Genomic DNA, 15,114 nt, shown 5'->3' with positions numbered 1-15,114 from the left:
GTTTGCTCAGTAATTATGTTAATTTGTATCCATGTAGTTTCCATTGGGTATCATTCAGTTCCAGTGGAGAAGGGCAGGCTGAAGGATCCGGCAAGTTCCTCACAGTCACCTCTGCAACTGTGTGTGCTACTTCCTGACATAGTTCTCTAGACAATAAAATTATCACATAAACTGTAGCAGTTCCACATGACTTCCTCCCTGTCTCTGTTGTCCCCCTCTCCTGGGGCAAACAGCACATCAGGACTCAAAATCTCTCCACTATTCATCCACCTTCACTTCAGTGTCACTACTTACATGCCTGAGGTTGGGCATGCATTTAAGCATTCTGCTTCTTCACCTTCTTTACAGCTGTACGTTGCCTCCTTCATCCATCCTTGCTTCTGCACTGCTTCTTCAGGGTGAAACCTTTTCACTCATTAACGTCACCAAAAACTGGCCAATTCTAGGCACCTTAGAATGCTGGGAAGTTAACAGTCTGTGCAAGGAAAGAAGAAAGTCCTGTAAAGCTGTGAGCGACATCACTGTCACCTGTGATGGTAAACTTATGTGATAGTGGAAATTAGACTCTTTGCACAAGATTTTCTATTTCACTGAGCTTCACCTTTGTGTTTGGTTGTTCCACAGCCATTGCTCCCACTCACAAAATACTGGAGTATTTTTTCCCCATAAGCATTCGTGCAAATCTTTCAAACTGTTTGGCCATTTTAGTCTACAGAACTTCTGTGGACGGTTCCATAAAACGATAGATTCTTTTTAACAGAAACTACTTTAGAGCTCCTGCAGCAGAAATGGAGCTGGGTCACCCCGGCGCCCTGGTCCAGCAGCCTGTGGCCGCAGCCTGAAGCCTACCGGCAGCAGCACCCTTCCCTCAGGCTCTGAGGCCCCGGGCCAGCTTGCCGAGGGGCAGGACGAAACGATCAGTGGCTCCCTATTCCCGGGGAAGCCCCGTCGAGGCGGTGGCGGCCCGGAGTGCCCGCGGGGGCGGCTGGGAAGTGTCGAGCCCCGCGTTCTGCACCCCCAATCCTGCCTCGCGGCGGGAGCCTGCCTGGGCGGGGAGGCGGGCGGGAGACCGAGGCTGCCAGCAGCGGCCCCCTCCCCCGCCGGAGGCAGGACGGAGGCCTGGGGGCCCGGGGGCGGCCGCAGCCTCGGCCCCGTGAGGGGGCGTCAGGCGCGGGCGCTCCACTCGCACCCGGTCCCGACTCTGTATAAATGGGGGGCGGTGGCGGCAGCGCATCGTCGAGACGGAGCCGGAGGCAGAGCCGGCCCGCAAGGGAGAGAGGCTCGGCATCGGCCCCGGCAGCGACAGGATGGGCGGAGGCGGCCCGCGGCGGCTCGGTGCGCTGCCGCTGCTGGCGCTGGCGCTTTTGGCGGCACAGGGCAGCGCGGCCCCGCTGCAGCCGGGCAGCTCCCCCACCATCTCCAAGATCTACCCCCGCGGCAGCCACTGGGCTGTGGGTAAGTCCCGGTGTCCCCGCCGCTGCCCGGCCACCGGCAGCTCCCTCCGCGCCCCACCTGGCCACGTCGCTCTCTGTCCGGCTCGACGGCTCTCCGTGCCTCTGGGGACAGCGGCACGCCGCCGCAGCCTCGCCCACGGGGACAGGGTTACGACAGATCGACGTCCCACCGGGACACCCGGTGCCGGTTGCTCTGTGCCCACCGACGAGCTGCTGCCGGCGAGGGCCCCGGTGCCGGAACGGGGCGGCGGACCATGGCTGCTGCACTGGCAGCAGGCTGCTCGGCACGGCCGCGTCGCGTTGTCCCGGCAAGCGCCCGCAGCAGCTACGCCCGCAGCAGCTGCGCCCGCCGCCGGCCGCCTCCCGGTGTCGGAGGAGCCGCCGGTCCCTCGGCTCCACGTGCGGTGGACGGCCCCGGGACCGGGCTCCCGGCTGTGTCACGGCGCGAAGCCGCCCGGTTTGCCCCCCTTGGCCCGGGCCGGTCCTGTCCTGCCAGCGCGGAGCAGTGCTGCCGCGAAAGCAGCCCGCGCCCCGTCCGGACCGCGGTCGCCCTGTGGCATGTGAACCCGGCGGTTGTGTTTCTCACCGCTGCCTGCCCTAGGGACGCGGCAGCCCGGGCTCAGCTGGACGGGACCCACCAACTCCCACGGAATCGACACGTCGGGGAGCTCCAGTCCCTGCGGGGCCCTGGCCGCACAGACGGGAGGAGGCTCCCCTGGAGCTGCCGCTCCCCCTCCGTTTTTCCTATATCCCTTTTGTCAGCCTAGAGCCCGCTGTGCCTTCATGGTAGTAAATCTGGGTCTATCAGAGGTGCATCCAATTCAGCTTCTAAAAGGGCACTGGTACATGGGTGTATCCCATGTCAAGACAGGGAATGTCTGAAGCCTACAGCTCCTTATTCCAGCCTCTCCGCAGCTCCAGGCAAAATGCTTCTCAGCAACATTTCCTCTGACAATGTAGCATAAGAGACAGAGGGGATGAACTGTGATACTGTGATAAAACCTCCAGTCCCAGCTGTGCTTCAGCTTTGACATCACCTAACCCCTTCTCTCTGTCCACTGCCTGAACAATCATTTCTCTCCCTGTTTTTGTTAATTTCGTGCTACTGTCGTGGTTGTTACAGGACATTTAATGGGGAAAAAGAGCACGGGAGATTTTCCTTATGTTTACGAGGAAGACAACCAGCCCCCGTTTTCAGCATTACCTGAGAATATCAAGCAGCTGGAAGACTATATGCAGTGGGAAGAAATCTCAAAATACTTGCTGCGGCTGCTGGAAGGGAATGAAAACAAAAGCGCTCACTTTTTAAAAAGGGGGCTTCCCTGGTATGCCAGGAAGAGCTGGGAGAGAGATGACACCAGCAGCTGGAAAGAGGTAAGTAAGATAAAACCTGTTGGAGCACTGCCTATGTTCAGATTTTGTTTTGCAGTAAAGATCAGCTTCTGCTAACGTGGGTTATTCAGAAAAGCACCACAAATGCATCTTGTACACTAGTCATGAATGTAAAGTAAGGATTGACTTCTGATTACAGATTATCACTCACAGATTGTATACTTTGGGCATTATTTTGCTGCTGGACATTACCTCAGCCAACATGAAGCAGATTCTAGTGTCTGGATTCCCCCCAAGTGGCTTGGCCATTCCATTCTTTTCTGGCACTTCATGCATTCTGTGCAGAATTCTTTTGGGTGATCCTGAAACACAATAAAAAGGTTAATATACCCCTCTAAAAGCATTGATGGGAAGATTTCTTTTGTTCTGTAGTATGATGTAATAATATTCTTGGGCTAACTGCAGGATGGTACAGTGAAGTCAATGAATACTTTGGGCTTGCCTTGAATATGAGCCAAAGCATACTTATTAACTTAAGCCACAGTGAAGTACCATACACTGATGATGTGAATGCTGCCCATAGGTCTCTTTCTGGCTGTGGCCTTGTGAAAGTGATGCTTATTATGACTGATTAGTGCTATCTGAAAAGGAAACTATCTTATCTTCAGCTCTGCTTTGTGCAGCTTTGTAATCAAATCAGGTGAACAAATACCATTACACTATGTAAAGAGGGAAACATTTTGACTTCTAAAAGTATCTGGAAATGAATCATACCTACAAAGACTGAGAATAGCCTCCGGTAAGTTGAAGCATATCCATATGTGTGTACTCTTACCTTAAATTAAGATCCACTTTTCTATGATCAGCGATTGAACATACATGTGAATAATGAGATTATTGCCTTAAACATCCAGATTTCTTCAATGATTAGTAAAAAACCATGGCTGAGATTTATGACAACCCACAGAAACTCATGTTTCTGTAGAAACTTTGATTTTCAGCATTCAGCAGTTCCTTCGTTTCCACGCTGAAGTAAAACAGAATCATGAGACCAGAAGGTAGCTTGTGCTGGACATAAATATCTGACCATGTGCAGCCTAGATCAGATGTGTGTTGTTTGACTTCAAAAGGTAAAAGCTCAGCACCTCAAGGTTAAGCTATATATATTCTTGAGATCTGCCTTCCAGGTGAAGAAGACCTGAAGACTGAAAGGAATATCCTTTACATTTTTGAGGGAAATGATAATTTCCTGAGCATTTAAATAATGCTAATCATTATTTTTTATAAAGGAGACCTTGTTTATAAAAGTGGAATTCTGATGTAGATGTACAGTTCCGTCATCTGTGTACACAATGATAAAAGATTCTGGATGACCTTTGGATTTTGATTCTGTAGATTTTTCTGGATGTGAGGGGTTCCATGTTGCACAAGCTGTGGTTAGACAACACCTTTGTTTAGCTGCTGCTGTATCACAGTTAACGAAGGTGTCCACGCACAGGAAAGATGAATGTGGCTACTTTCCTGGGTGGAAAGATGAATGTGGCTACTTTCCTGGGTGGAAAGATGAATGTGGCTACCTGCCTGGGTGGAAGATGGCCAGGTAGAGTCAACTGGCAATGCTGACACAGTGCCTGTGAGAAGTTTGTGCTTGGCGTTAAACAATTCTTCAGCCCCGTTGTGTCTGAGTTTGAAAGAGAAGCTGAGGGACAGCCTATTTGAGGTACTGAAATGTGGTCAAAACCAAGGCAAATCGTGAACCCTACTGTCAGCTGACGGAATAGCTGTCCCAAGACCTTGTCACCATTGTCAGGGGCTGTAATTCCCAGAGACTGGTGCGGAGATACTGACCACGAGGAGTCTCTGTGTGCTGTCCTGTGCTCCCATCTGCTGAACGTGAGCAAAGACAAGCAGTGCTGGGAAGAAATGTGCTATGAGGACTTTGTTTCAGGGATTTGTTCAAATTTAGCTGATTTAATTTTCAATTTGAGTTTTAAATTTAAGATCAGAAATCCCCAAAGCTAAAGGGCTGCAGAAGTGAGCACTGATGTAGGGTTGCTCAGTTTAGGGCCTTGCTTATAGGCTCTGGTTCATTCAGGGCCTTCTTCCCTACTCAAGCTCACACAGTGCTACCGCACGCTTCTCACGAATAAAAAGATTCTTGCCAAAAGACTCACCCAAAGGTGCTAAAGTGCTGTAGCACACAAATAGCCAAAAATTCCAAGGAGATGAGCAGAATAGTTCTGCAAATTAGGCTTAGGGTGAAGGACCTAAATTACCATCTTCTGTTTTCAGTTAGCACCAGGCAGATGAAAGTGTTGCCTGCTCTGTATTCTGTGAATAAGCCACAGTTAAAGATCAGAAGGGAAATGCCTTCTGCAAGTTGGGCTGGGAGTAAAAGTAAGTTAGAATATAATCTTTGAATTGCTTCTGGGGCTTGTTTTTGTCCCACTAATGAGGCACTGCATAAATGAGATGGCAGTCAGAGCTATTCAGGAAAGCAGTCAGTTATGCCACTAACCAAGACAAATGAGGGCTGTTTTGGAAAGATTATTAGGAATATGTTCTGTGAGTGCACAGAGCTGATATATATTAAGCTTATTAGCTTAGTGAATGACTTTTTTCAGAACCGGTCCATAAATAATACTTTTCTCCTTTTATTAGATGATGGATTATCTGTTTCAAGTTGTGAATACGAAAGAGAGTGCTCCGAGCTGAAAGAAGGTCTCTAAATCACGAAGAAGCGGAATACTTTTCACAAGAGACTATTTCACAAGCACTTGATTGTATCAGATAATCAACAAGGTCTCTTTTCTGTAAACAAGATTTCCTTGGTGTCAAATACCTAGATACACATACTCTTGTGTGTTTCAGCAATGACTAAACTCTACTTCATTTTCAGGGTTGCATTCTCTCACTAGAATGGCTTTGATACTCGTAATTGTCATGGAAGGGTCTTCCAATTAATTGTGTGACTTACCTATCTAATCACTAAATCTCCAAGCTACATGGCATTTCAACAGTTGCAATAAACAGTACTGATTAAAAGGCTGAGTTTACACTTTTATTTCAGTTAATAAAATGGAAACTGGCTGTGGCACGACTGGTAACAACAAAACAACAGAGTGGCTCATTGTCCACTGAAGCTCTTCTCCTTCTTGAACAACTCCCCAGTCTGGCATTTTTTTCTGATGGAGGGAAGCTGACCCTGCCTTCCCCAGGTATCAATGGGACAATTCCAAGCATGCTATGGACTTCCACAGGCAGGGAGAAAGAGGCTCTGCCTCTTGGTTTGACTCAGAGAAGGTGTGGCAGTTCAGCATGCTCCCATCACCTGTGTTAGCAGGTCCAGTACTGTCACATGTCTACATGACACCAAAGGGAGAACACTGTCCCTCAAAAGAACAAGCTTATAACACCTCTTGTGGGGCTTCAGTGCACCATAGCCAAGCAATGCTCCTTTGCTCAGCTGTAGTTCTCTGTCCTGAGCAGTTACAGCATCAGAAGCCCAGACAAGGAGGTAACATCTTGCCACCTTTCCTCAAAGAAACACGCTCTTTGTCTGGACTGTAAAGAGAACAAGAGGCATTCTTCCATGAATGGCTCAACAAGAGCACATCTGGATAAAGATGTGGCACTGCTCAGCGCTGGTGAAGCCACCAGTATTGTGCCCACTTCTGAGCATCCTAGTACAAGAGGGACATAGACAAACTGAAGAGAGTCCAACAAAGGGCCACAGAAGGTGATTAAGGGGCTAGTGCACATTTCCTAGGAGGAAAGTCTGGAGAAAAGCTGTCTCAGAGGGTCTCACTGATGTGTGTAAATACATGGAGGGAGGATGTGAAGAGAGGGCTAGGCTCTTTCCAGTGATACCCAAACACAGGGCCAGGAGCAACAGGCATCTCTGAACATCAGGAAACACTTTGTTACCATGAGGATGGCAGTGCACTGGCACAGGCTGCCCGGGGGGCTAGGTGGTGGAGTCTCCCTTCTTGGAGATACTCAAAAGCCGTCTGCACATGGTCCTGGGCAGCCAGTGCTCTGTAACCCAGCTTAAGCAGGTGGTCAGACAGTTGACGTCCAGAGGTCCCTTTCAACCTCGGGCATTCCATGGAAGGGAGAGCAGACGAAGGGATGAGTCAGTCAGACGCAGTGCAGGGCACACCGAGGCGCTGCCGCTCCCAGACAAGGTGAAGCTCCGTCCCGGCCTCAGATCCACCGGGCTGAGACAGCCCTACCGAGCACCGCTGCTCCCCAGGGCGCAGAGCCCCATCGTTTCCAGCAGGTGGCGCCCTCCGCTCACGGACGGACCGGGAGAGGCAGGAGGGGGCTGCGGCGGGCCGGGCGGCGTGCTGGGGGGCCGGGCCGCCTGCTAATTCGGCCACGGGAGCTGGGCGCTGCGGCTGCTCACCGGGAGCGCTGCCGGTGTACGGCAGCACCGCCGGCAGTCGCCTGCGCCGGGGAGCTGCCGGTGCTCCGCGGCGGGCGGGTTCGGGAGCTGCCCCGTGCAGAGGGACGCGGCGGGGCACACACGCCGTCGCCCGTGTCCTTTTCTTGCCAGAACCGGCACCGTGCCTGTGCCCTAGGCCCGTGCCGCTCCGGGAGGCACGCGTGGCAGCGGCCCCGTCCCTTCCCTCCCCGTCTCTGCCCGGTTCTTCCATTCTGATCCCGTCTCCCGTTTCCGAGGGTGGCAGCTGGGCGCTGACGTGCCCACAGCAGTGGTAACCTGAGCGAGGACTAGCGGATGTCCGAACGGCTGCCTGTCAGCCTCTCATTCAGCCCCGCAGGTCTCAGCCAGAGCTATGGAGGAGAAGGCACCACAGGGCCAGCTTGTGGGACCTGCATGCTACCTCGTGGGCATTCTGAGTTCCAGGGTAACTCCTTCATCCCAGTCGACATCCTAGCCAATGCCAAAGGGAATACCCAGTGTATGTCATTGCTGTCCCAGGATTTTTATAACTTAAAAATGCATCTTTTTTTTGATTTTGCCTTTCTCTTTGACCAAAATAAGAGAGGCACCAGAAAAAGCTGCTTCAGAAGCTGGCTTTGGTCTTTGTGTGGCCAAGGACACTGCAGTGACTGAACTTGAGTAAGTCATGATTCAGTGTGCCTCACTTTCTCTGTGCCTCAGTTTATCTGTATGTAAAATGGGACTCCCCTATCCCACAGAGGCAACATCAAATAAGCTGGAAGGGTTATTTCTTGGTATGTTAGGGGGAAAAGATGTGGCAGCAGCATGCTTATGACCAACATCATGAACTTTAAAGTCATGAACAGCTCCAGTTTTGCCTGTCACACTAGCCATCTTGCTTTGGGGTTGTGCTGCAGCCAGCAGAGGCATTTGAGCAACAGCAGGATGCTGGTGAGGTAGTCTTCCCGAGGAGCCCTTTGTTTAAAAGCTTTGCTTTAAACCCAGCATCTCTGCATTGACATTCAGAATTCACTCAGAGGCCTCTGACTCCTTGCACCTGCCTCTTCACTGAGATGAAGTCGAAGGAGGGATATCTGACCTACCTGCACTGGTTAGCAGTTGGAACTGCAGTTTACTCCAACACGCCTTTCTGGATCTGTGGCCAAAAATTCGGGTCTTACCTCTTCTTGCCTTCATCCAAAGTTCTGCTGCCTCCATTTAGACTCCTGAATGTCTTGTCTAGCTGACTTTAACAGCATTTCTACACAGAACCAAACATTTCAGAGCTGATTTCATAGTTCTTAGTGGGGCAGATATATGACAGAGGGATGACAGCCCCATGTCAGCCAATTTTCACATCATACATTGGCAGAAGACAGATGCTCAGAGACAAGAGACACTATTCATTCTAGCAGGAAAGTTGGTAATGTTCTCAGAGTGGCCAGCACCCTGGTCTAACCATTTTTGTGTTCTGCTGTCTTTTGTTTATTTTATTTCATCATTTTTTCCTGATAGAGGGTTGTAAATGGGTACTCTCTGGTTGATAAACTACTGAAGGCAGCTGATAAAGTTCCAAGGTTTATAACACAAGGCCTCGGTGACACAGGAAGATGCTGAGTGCATAGAAGGAAGAACCACCCCCAAGCACTGTAGCTGAAGAGAACCCCCTTGAATTAGGTTTTGCAAACATCCTGGTTCAGCTTATTCACCCAGTGAAATACAGCAGGGAAGGGGAGGCAAGGCAAAAGAGCTTCTAACACTGGGTGCCCTCCCCAAGGTCTGTTTGATGGTGGGGGAGTCTGGTTTGAATGGTAGCAGACACAACTTGTCTTGACTCCCAGCAAGATTTGCCCCTCCTCGCTTGTCGTTTGTCCTGCGTTGAGATGGGAGGTGCAGTAGCCCGAGGAGCAAGGATCTGTGCCAATGGAAGCATAGCAGTTCTTTCCAGGAGTCTTTTTGGGGCAGTACTCACCAACTGCCCCCTATTCAAGATACTGAGCAAAGACTAAGTTAATTCCTGGGAAAACTCTAAGCTTAAAGTAGTTACATCTTACCCTGCCAAACCCCACACACTTCTATGAGTAGCTGGCACCACTGACAAGCCCTGTCCTCCCAGTCCACCTCTCCCAAAAGGTGGCATGCCAGAGTTAGCATAACAACATTCACTGTCTGCAGTTGTCTCCTTGCAAGGGGATAAATGTTCTGTTAACTGGCAGTCTTTTATCTGTATTATTCTTCCTTAGAACTTCAGATGTTGCAAAGAAGTCAAATATAGGCACTAAAAATACTTCCTTGCTAATACTGTTTAAGCAAAAAGAGAAACAGATCACTCAGAAGAGGACAGGCTAATAGCCTTAGCAAAGTCAGAGTAAAGAAGTGGTTAAGGATCTAGATGATTTAATCCAGTTTTAAGAAAAGGTTTTACAGTGAGCAATTAGATGCTGTTTAAGGAATTAATCACTAATGGGTCATTAACTCTGACTGCTATTGCACAGTTAACAAGCCAAGGCAGGATTATTAGACTCAGCACCCAATTAAGAAGGAGAAGATATTTACAACAAAATGAACAAATGAGCTTTTAAAATGGAATGAAATAAAGTGTAGGCACACAGAAGACTAGAAAGGAAGACACAGAAGACAAGAAAGATACAAGTTGCCATGTGCCTGTCCCCTTATTTGAAAAATATTTACCTGCCTGTGTCCACTTGTCTTTAACTTGCTAAAATATTTATTTTTAGCAATAAACTCATAGCTTTCCTTGAAAGACATGACTGCACAGAGCTCATCCATTGCAGGCTGCACATGTATGATGTGTAACAAAAGACCTGCTTAATAGGTCCATAAAAGAACAATCATCATAGCTTGGCATAATCTTTCAGTTTTTGCTTGTAGGTGTTGGATCAGGAGCTTAATAAAAGTGAACAGGTGTCTTCAGCTGCTGCTTCTGTTGTCCTGTCATTGTGCTTTTATCTAGTGTTAGTCTTCGACTAGCCCAAGTAGCCAAGTGCCAGTGCTGGTTACAGTGCTGTTCAGCAAGTTGGGGAGGTCTTTGCAGTAGTCTTACAGGATACAGAACTGGAGGCAGACGAACCTCACCTGTGAAAGGACCACTGGAATAAGATTTGAGCAGTACACTTTTTGTTCTTCTCTCACCCAAGAAGTTTACTCAGGTGTCCTTACTGGAAGTTAGCAAAATATCTTCCTGGTCCTGAGAGCAACTGCAGGGAGGCCCGGAGGGAGGAAAATACGTTCCAAATAGAAGGACTCCTGTTATTATCTGTTAAAGAAGCTCTCCAGACAATAGCTGGGGCCTGCGCAGAAGGCTGTGGAGGGATGTTTAGAAACTGCTGTCTAAGGTTAAAAAGCTCTCTGAAGTGAAGCCACACAAGGCTGACATGCTTGTTTCTGACAGCATTCTCAAAAGATAGGCGCAGATTGCGAAAATATAATTAGACGCCAGCCTTTGTCTGGCCACAACGAGTGGGAAATGGTGAAAGGAGAGGTCTCCCAGTCTGCATTGAATCATCCCCAAGATACAATGAGGGCGCTTGTGCATCCTTCTCTCTTCCCTAATGAGAAACGTTAATTGCCACAACCTCCAGAGTGTGTAGAGTGCCCCGTGCCCAGCGGAGGAGAGGGGGTGTTTCATTACAGCTTCTCAGCCCCATTACAGCCAGTAACGGAGATAATGGAAAATAAAGATGTCGCAGTTTTAGTTTCGGCAGCTTGGCAATGGGCACTGGGTGGGTGAGGGAGCGAGCATGGCTCAGCACCGTGCCAGGCACTGGGCAGGATGCACCCAGAGGTCTGCAGACAGCTCTGGTCACCAGCCCATCAGCTACTACCCATCTCCTGTGGGCAGCTGGGCTGTGGGACCATGGGGCCCTTCAGCACCTGCCAGTCCCCTTCTCTTAAGGGGCAGCAAGGGCCAGCAGACTGGCACCAACCCCAGCCCACTGGGGCAGGAGTGGGCAAAACCCATCTGAATGTGGGATTCTTTGCCTGCCCCACAGGCTGCCAGGCCCATGGCCCCAGTCACCAAGCAGGAAGCCCCAGCATAGGAGCACTCACAGCCTGTTCAGGCAGGGTCTTGCTGCTGGAAATGGAGGGAGGAGGGCCCACAGCCAGGCCTGTCCCACCACTCTGCCCATCACACACAGCCAAGGGTCGATCTGATTAGCCCCTTTGGGTACAGAAACACAATGCAGAGCCTCCACACGGTCGTGCCATTTAATGGTGCAAAAGCAGAAAGCCCTCCCCAGGTAATGCCAGCCTTGGTTCCCAGCCACCCTACACAGCTCTTTGCCCTACTGCAGCTTTTATTGCAACTAAAGTGTCCAGCCAAGGAGAGAGAGCAAAAGATATTTTTTTTTCCTAAGCTATGATCAGGGCCTTCACTCTGCAGGGCAAGTGGAAAGGGGAATTAAAAGGACCACAAAATACAAAGCAAGTCAAGGCGTAGGGGACAGGCTGGTGTGAGGGACAGCCTTCTCTTCCCTGGCTATCCAGGGGAGCCAGAGCAGGGCAAGGGCATCCTTTGGGCACCCCAGGACCAGCCTTCCCAGTGGGTTTCTCCCAGGTGCTGAAGAGGGAGTTCAGATTGTCTGCCAGGGTTTGCCAATGGACTGGATGTGCTCCTTGGCCTTCATCCGCAAGGCGGCAATGCTGGTGTTGCGTGGGTCTGCCTCGTCCAAGGGGAACTTGTCCACAAAGGTGGCCCCGCACTGGTAAGGTGGCGGTGGCCCCATGGCACCCAGGGGCTGCAGAGCATGGGTCACTGCTGGAGAGTTCAGGAAGGGTGGTGGCGTGTAACTGCTGGGCAGGCTCTGCGGTGACGCCACGAAGCCGGGCAGGGTCTGCAGGGCTGTGCTGCTGGGCACAGGTGGGCTGAGCCATGTCTCCAGGGGCAGGTTGCTGCTGAGAGGACCCATGGGTGTTGCCTGTGGCGAGCGGTTGAAGGAGAGGATGGGAGAGTCCTGTAGCTTCATGGAGGTCACCTCCAGTTTCTCCTGCCGCCTCCACTTGGCCCGTCTGTTCTGAAACCACACCTGCAAGCAGAGCGGCGTTAGCCAGGCCGCAGGACAGCCCTGCCGTCCCCATGGTGGGCACAGGCTTGCTCCTGGGTTCATGAAATGGAGCAAGTGAATTGTGACGGAGGAGCAGATAGTGGGCCGGGCCAGGCTGTACCGCGCCAGGACAGGAGCAGGTTGCCTTGCATTACCCCGCGGGCCCAGCTTCCCCGAGCTCGGTGCGAGCAGAGCCGGGGAGCCGCGGCACAGGGAGAGCCCCGCGGTGAAGCCCACCCGTCACCGGTGTATGGCGGCTTTGGCTGCACCGGCTCGGGGCACGTTATTCAAAGGGAGTGGAGCTGGCAGCGAGCCCGGGCCGGGCGGAGGGGCTAGTACCGAACAGAGAACAGCCCCAGATTCCCCGGTGTCCCGCCGGCTGGCCCAGCCCGGAGCTGGGGCCGTCTCGTCGGGGTCATGAGGATGGCGGCTCCTGCCGCCGCGCCCGTCGCTTCAGCGGGGCCCTATGGGGACGCTCAGCCCCGCACCGGCCGGGGACAGCCGTGCCGGTGCCGGACAGGGTCCACGGGACCGGGGGCCGGGGCAACAGGGCCGTTAGCGCGGCCGTGGTGCTTCGGACACCGGAAACGGGAACTGCGCCGGGCCGGGTCGGAGTGCGCTGTGCTGTGGGGGGTTCCCAGCGGCGGGCCGGGTCGGCGTTACCTGCACGCGGACCTCGGGGAGATTGACCTTCATGGCGAGTTCCTCCCGGCTGTACACGTCGGGATAATGGGACTTCTCGAAGGCGCGCTCCAGCTCGTGGAGCTGGTACGTGGTGAAGGTGGTGCGATTCCGCCGGTGCTTCTTCTTGGGCTGCTCCTCGTCCGACGGCTTCCCCTCGCCGCCGCTGCCGGCGGGCAGCTCGGGACTGGTGCTGCCGGGACAGAACGGCTCTGCGTGGGAAAAGACAGGCGGTCACCGGGAGGGCGATCTCCCCGCGGGGCCCGCCCGAGGGCGCGGAGAAACCCCCGCCCGCGATCCGACGCCTCTCGCCCACCTCGCTCACCCTGGAAGCGCTCGGCGCGGCCCTGAGGCTCGTCCAGCGGCGGCTCTCCGGGCATCCTGGGCAGGCAGTGCCGGGGTCCCCGCCGGTCCGCCTCCTTGGCGCCGCCGGCGCTGCCGTCGGGCGGGAAGGGGCTCAGCAGGCCGTCCTCCTTGGTGAACCCCAGGATGGCCTCGATGCTGTGGAGCCTCGACGGGTTCCCGCCGGGGCTCCGCGCCGCCTGAGCGGACAGTGAGAAGGCGCCCTCGGCCATGGCGAACAGGGCGCCGGGCGGGTGCATGGGGCGGCCGGCCCGGGGCCCCGGCGCGGCGCTGCGGTCCCGCCCGGCCCCGGGGCGGCGCGGGCAGCTCTGGCACGGAGCCGCCGGGCGGGCTGGCCTCCTTGGGGCGGGGGAGGAGTGCCGGGGGGCGGTGGGCCAGAGGGAAGGCGAGGCCCCCGCGCCGCTCCGCCATAGCGGGGGAGGCAGGGCGGGCATCCCCCAGGCCCCGCCGGCAGCGCCCGCTGCACACCCACACCTCCCCCCGCCCGCCGGGCGCCCCGCCCCGACCTCAGACGGCGACGGGCACTGCCATCCGGGGCCCTTGAGGCGGGGCAGGCCGGCCCCCGGGGCTGGCCCAAGCCCTGGTCCCCGCTGAGTCCCGCAACCGGAGCCGCGGCGCCGGGGACTAGTGCCCGGGCCGAGCGCCGACGGAAATCGTCGTGGTACAGGCGGCTGCCGGAGCGCTGGGTGCGGGGAGATCGACACGGCACGGCAGTGCCCGGGACGGCGGGAGCCGCCTGAGCCGCTTCTCGAGAGCGTGGCGGATGGGTCCTGGAAAGGGAGCTCCGTGGAGGAGCCAGAGGGAGCGGGAGCCCCGGGGTCATGTACCAGAGGACTGTGGGTGGCCGTTTTGGTGCCCTGCTCTGTGCTGCGAGTCTCGGAACCTCTCAAAGTTCTCACCCTCGACAGCTCCAGTCCGCGCCCGTCACTCGCACTTTGTAAGTGCGTCGGTTACATCAGCGGCCTCCGCCGCTGCCGTGTAGGAGGGTGCCGCGGCGCTGCTCGGTGTCGTAGAGTCAAACCTTCGGGGGCAGAAGCTGGTGCTGTGGTGCTCCGTCCGGATAGCTGCCCAGCGCCTTCACAGCCAGGCTTACAGACAAGGTGAAAGTGTGTGCAGGCTTTTGGGGAGGATGGACTCTGGAGACATTTGAAGGAGGTGGGTTCAGCTTTTCATCCTGCGCCAAGCCCGGGGAAAGCACTAGGCCATACTTCTGAGGAAACTTTCCAAGATGTTGGCATAGGACAGACCCTGTGAGAAGAGCTGATTCTGTGAGCCTGTGCTCCACAGCGTGAGTGGGGCTGGGAATCTAGAGGGTAGGGCATGGCTTCACAGAAGATCTGCAAAATGCTTTTGGAGGTAAGGCGAGAGCCAAATGCTGCACCTCGCTTTGTTCTTGGCTTGGTGGAGAACATGGACTCAGAAGGATACTAACCAGGCAATGGCATCCATCACACCTGCCTTCAGCATACTCGTTCCTTCATTACTATTCTTCCTGATTTTCCATCACTCTATCACTGTTTATGCTAGCACTTGCCAGTTCCTCTGAGGCACCATCTATCTTCTCTCTCAGCTAGTTCCAGTGACAAACACAGTAACGTGCAAAATGGTTTTCAGCCTGCACTTAGCTTTGAAGATGCTTCCATTTCAAGCCTGAGAAAACTGGATGTGAATGAAAAACACCACTGCCTCTTCTTCCTCCAGATGTATTAGCCGGTCTAATAAAAGGTGTGACCTCTCTCAACAAATCTTCATTTCTGCTTCCCCCCAACCCTGACAGGATGCATTTTGTCTATATTTTTTCAGAGCAATT

General features: G+C 53.6%; 2 protein-coding genes across 2 annotated transcripts; one reads left to right on the top strand and one right to left on the bottom strand.

Moving 5' to 3' along the window:
* Positions 1-1,307: 1,307 nt before the first annotated feature.
* GRP (gastrin releasing peptide) lies at positions 1,308-5,501 on the top strand. The gene is made up of 3 exons (XM_054398493.1): positions 1,308-1,455; positions 2,578-2,828; positions 5,448-5,501. The coding sequence occupies exons 1-3, from the start codon at positions 1,308-1,310 to the stop codon at positions 5,499-5,501; spliced, it is 453 nt and encodes a 150-aa protein (XP_054254468.1).
* Positions 5,502-11,789: 6,288 nt separating this feature from the next.
* Positions 11,790-13,543, bottom strand: RAX (retina and anterior neural fold homeobox). Its single transcript, XM_054398491.1, is given in 3 exon segments — positions 11,790-12,242; positions 12,924-13,248; positions 13,311-13,543. Coding segments are annotated over 3 exon segments (1,011 nt in total).
* Positions 13,544-15,114: the final 1,571 nt, after the last annotated feature.

Source organism: Indicator indicator, unplaced genomic scaffold (assembly GCF_027791375.1).
Source record: "Indicator indicator isolate 239-I01 unplaced genomic scaffold, UM_Iind_1.1 iindUn_scaffold_57, whole genome shotgun sequence".
Classification (NCBI taxonomy): Eukaryota; Metazoa; Chordata; class Aves; order Piciformes; family Indicatoridae; genus Indicator; species Indicator indicator.
This window is presented reverse-complemented; position numbering and strand designations above follow the sequence as displayed.

What these genes read in the sequence shown, in the direction of transcription:
- GRP (XM_054398493.1), top strand. Translation starts at nt 1,308, where the DNA reads ATGGGCGGAGGCGGCCCGCGGCGGCTCGGTGCGCTGCCGCTGCTGGCG. An exon ending in CGGCAGCCACTGGGCTGTGG is followed by an intron (nt 1,456 to 2,577) that starts GTAAGTCCCGGT and finishes TGGTTGTTACAG; the next exon opens with GACATTTAATGGGGAAAAAG. An exon ending in ACACCAGCAGCTGGAAAGAG is followed by an intron (nt 2,829 to 5,447) that starts GTAAGTAAGATA and finishes TCCTTTTATTAG; the next exon opens with ATGATGGATTATCTGTTTCA.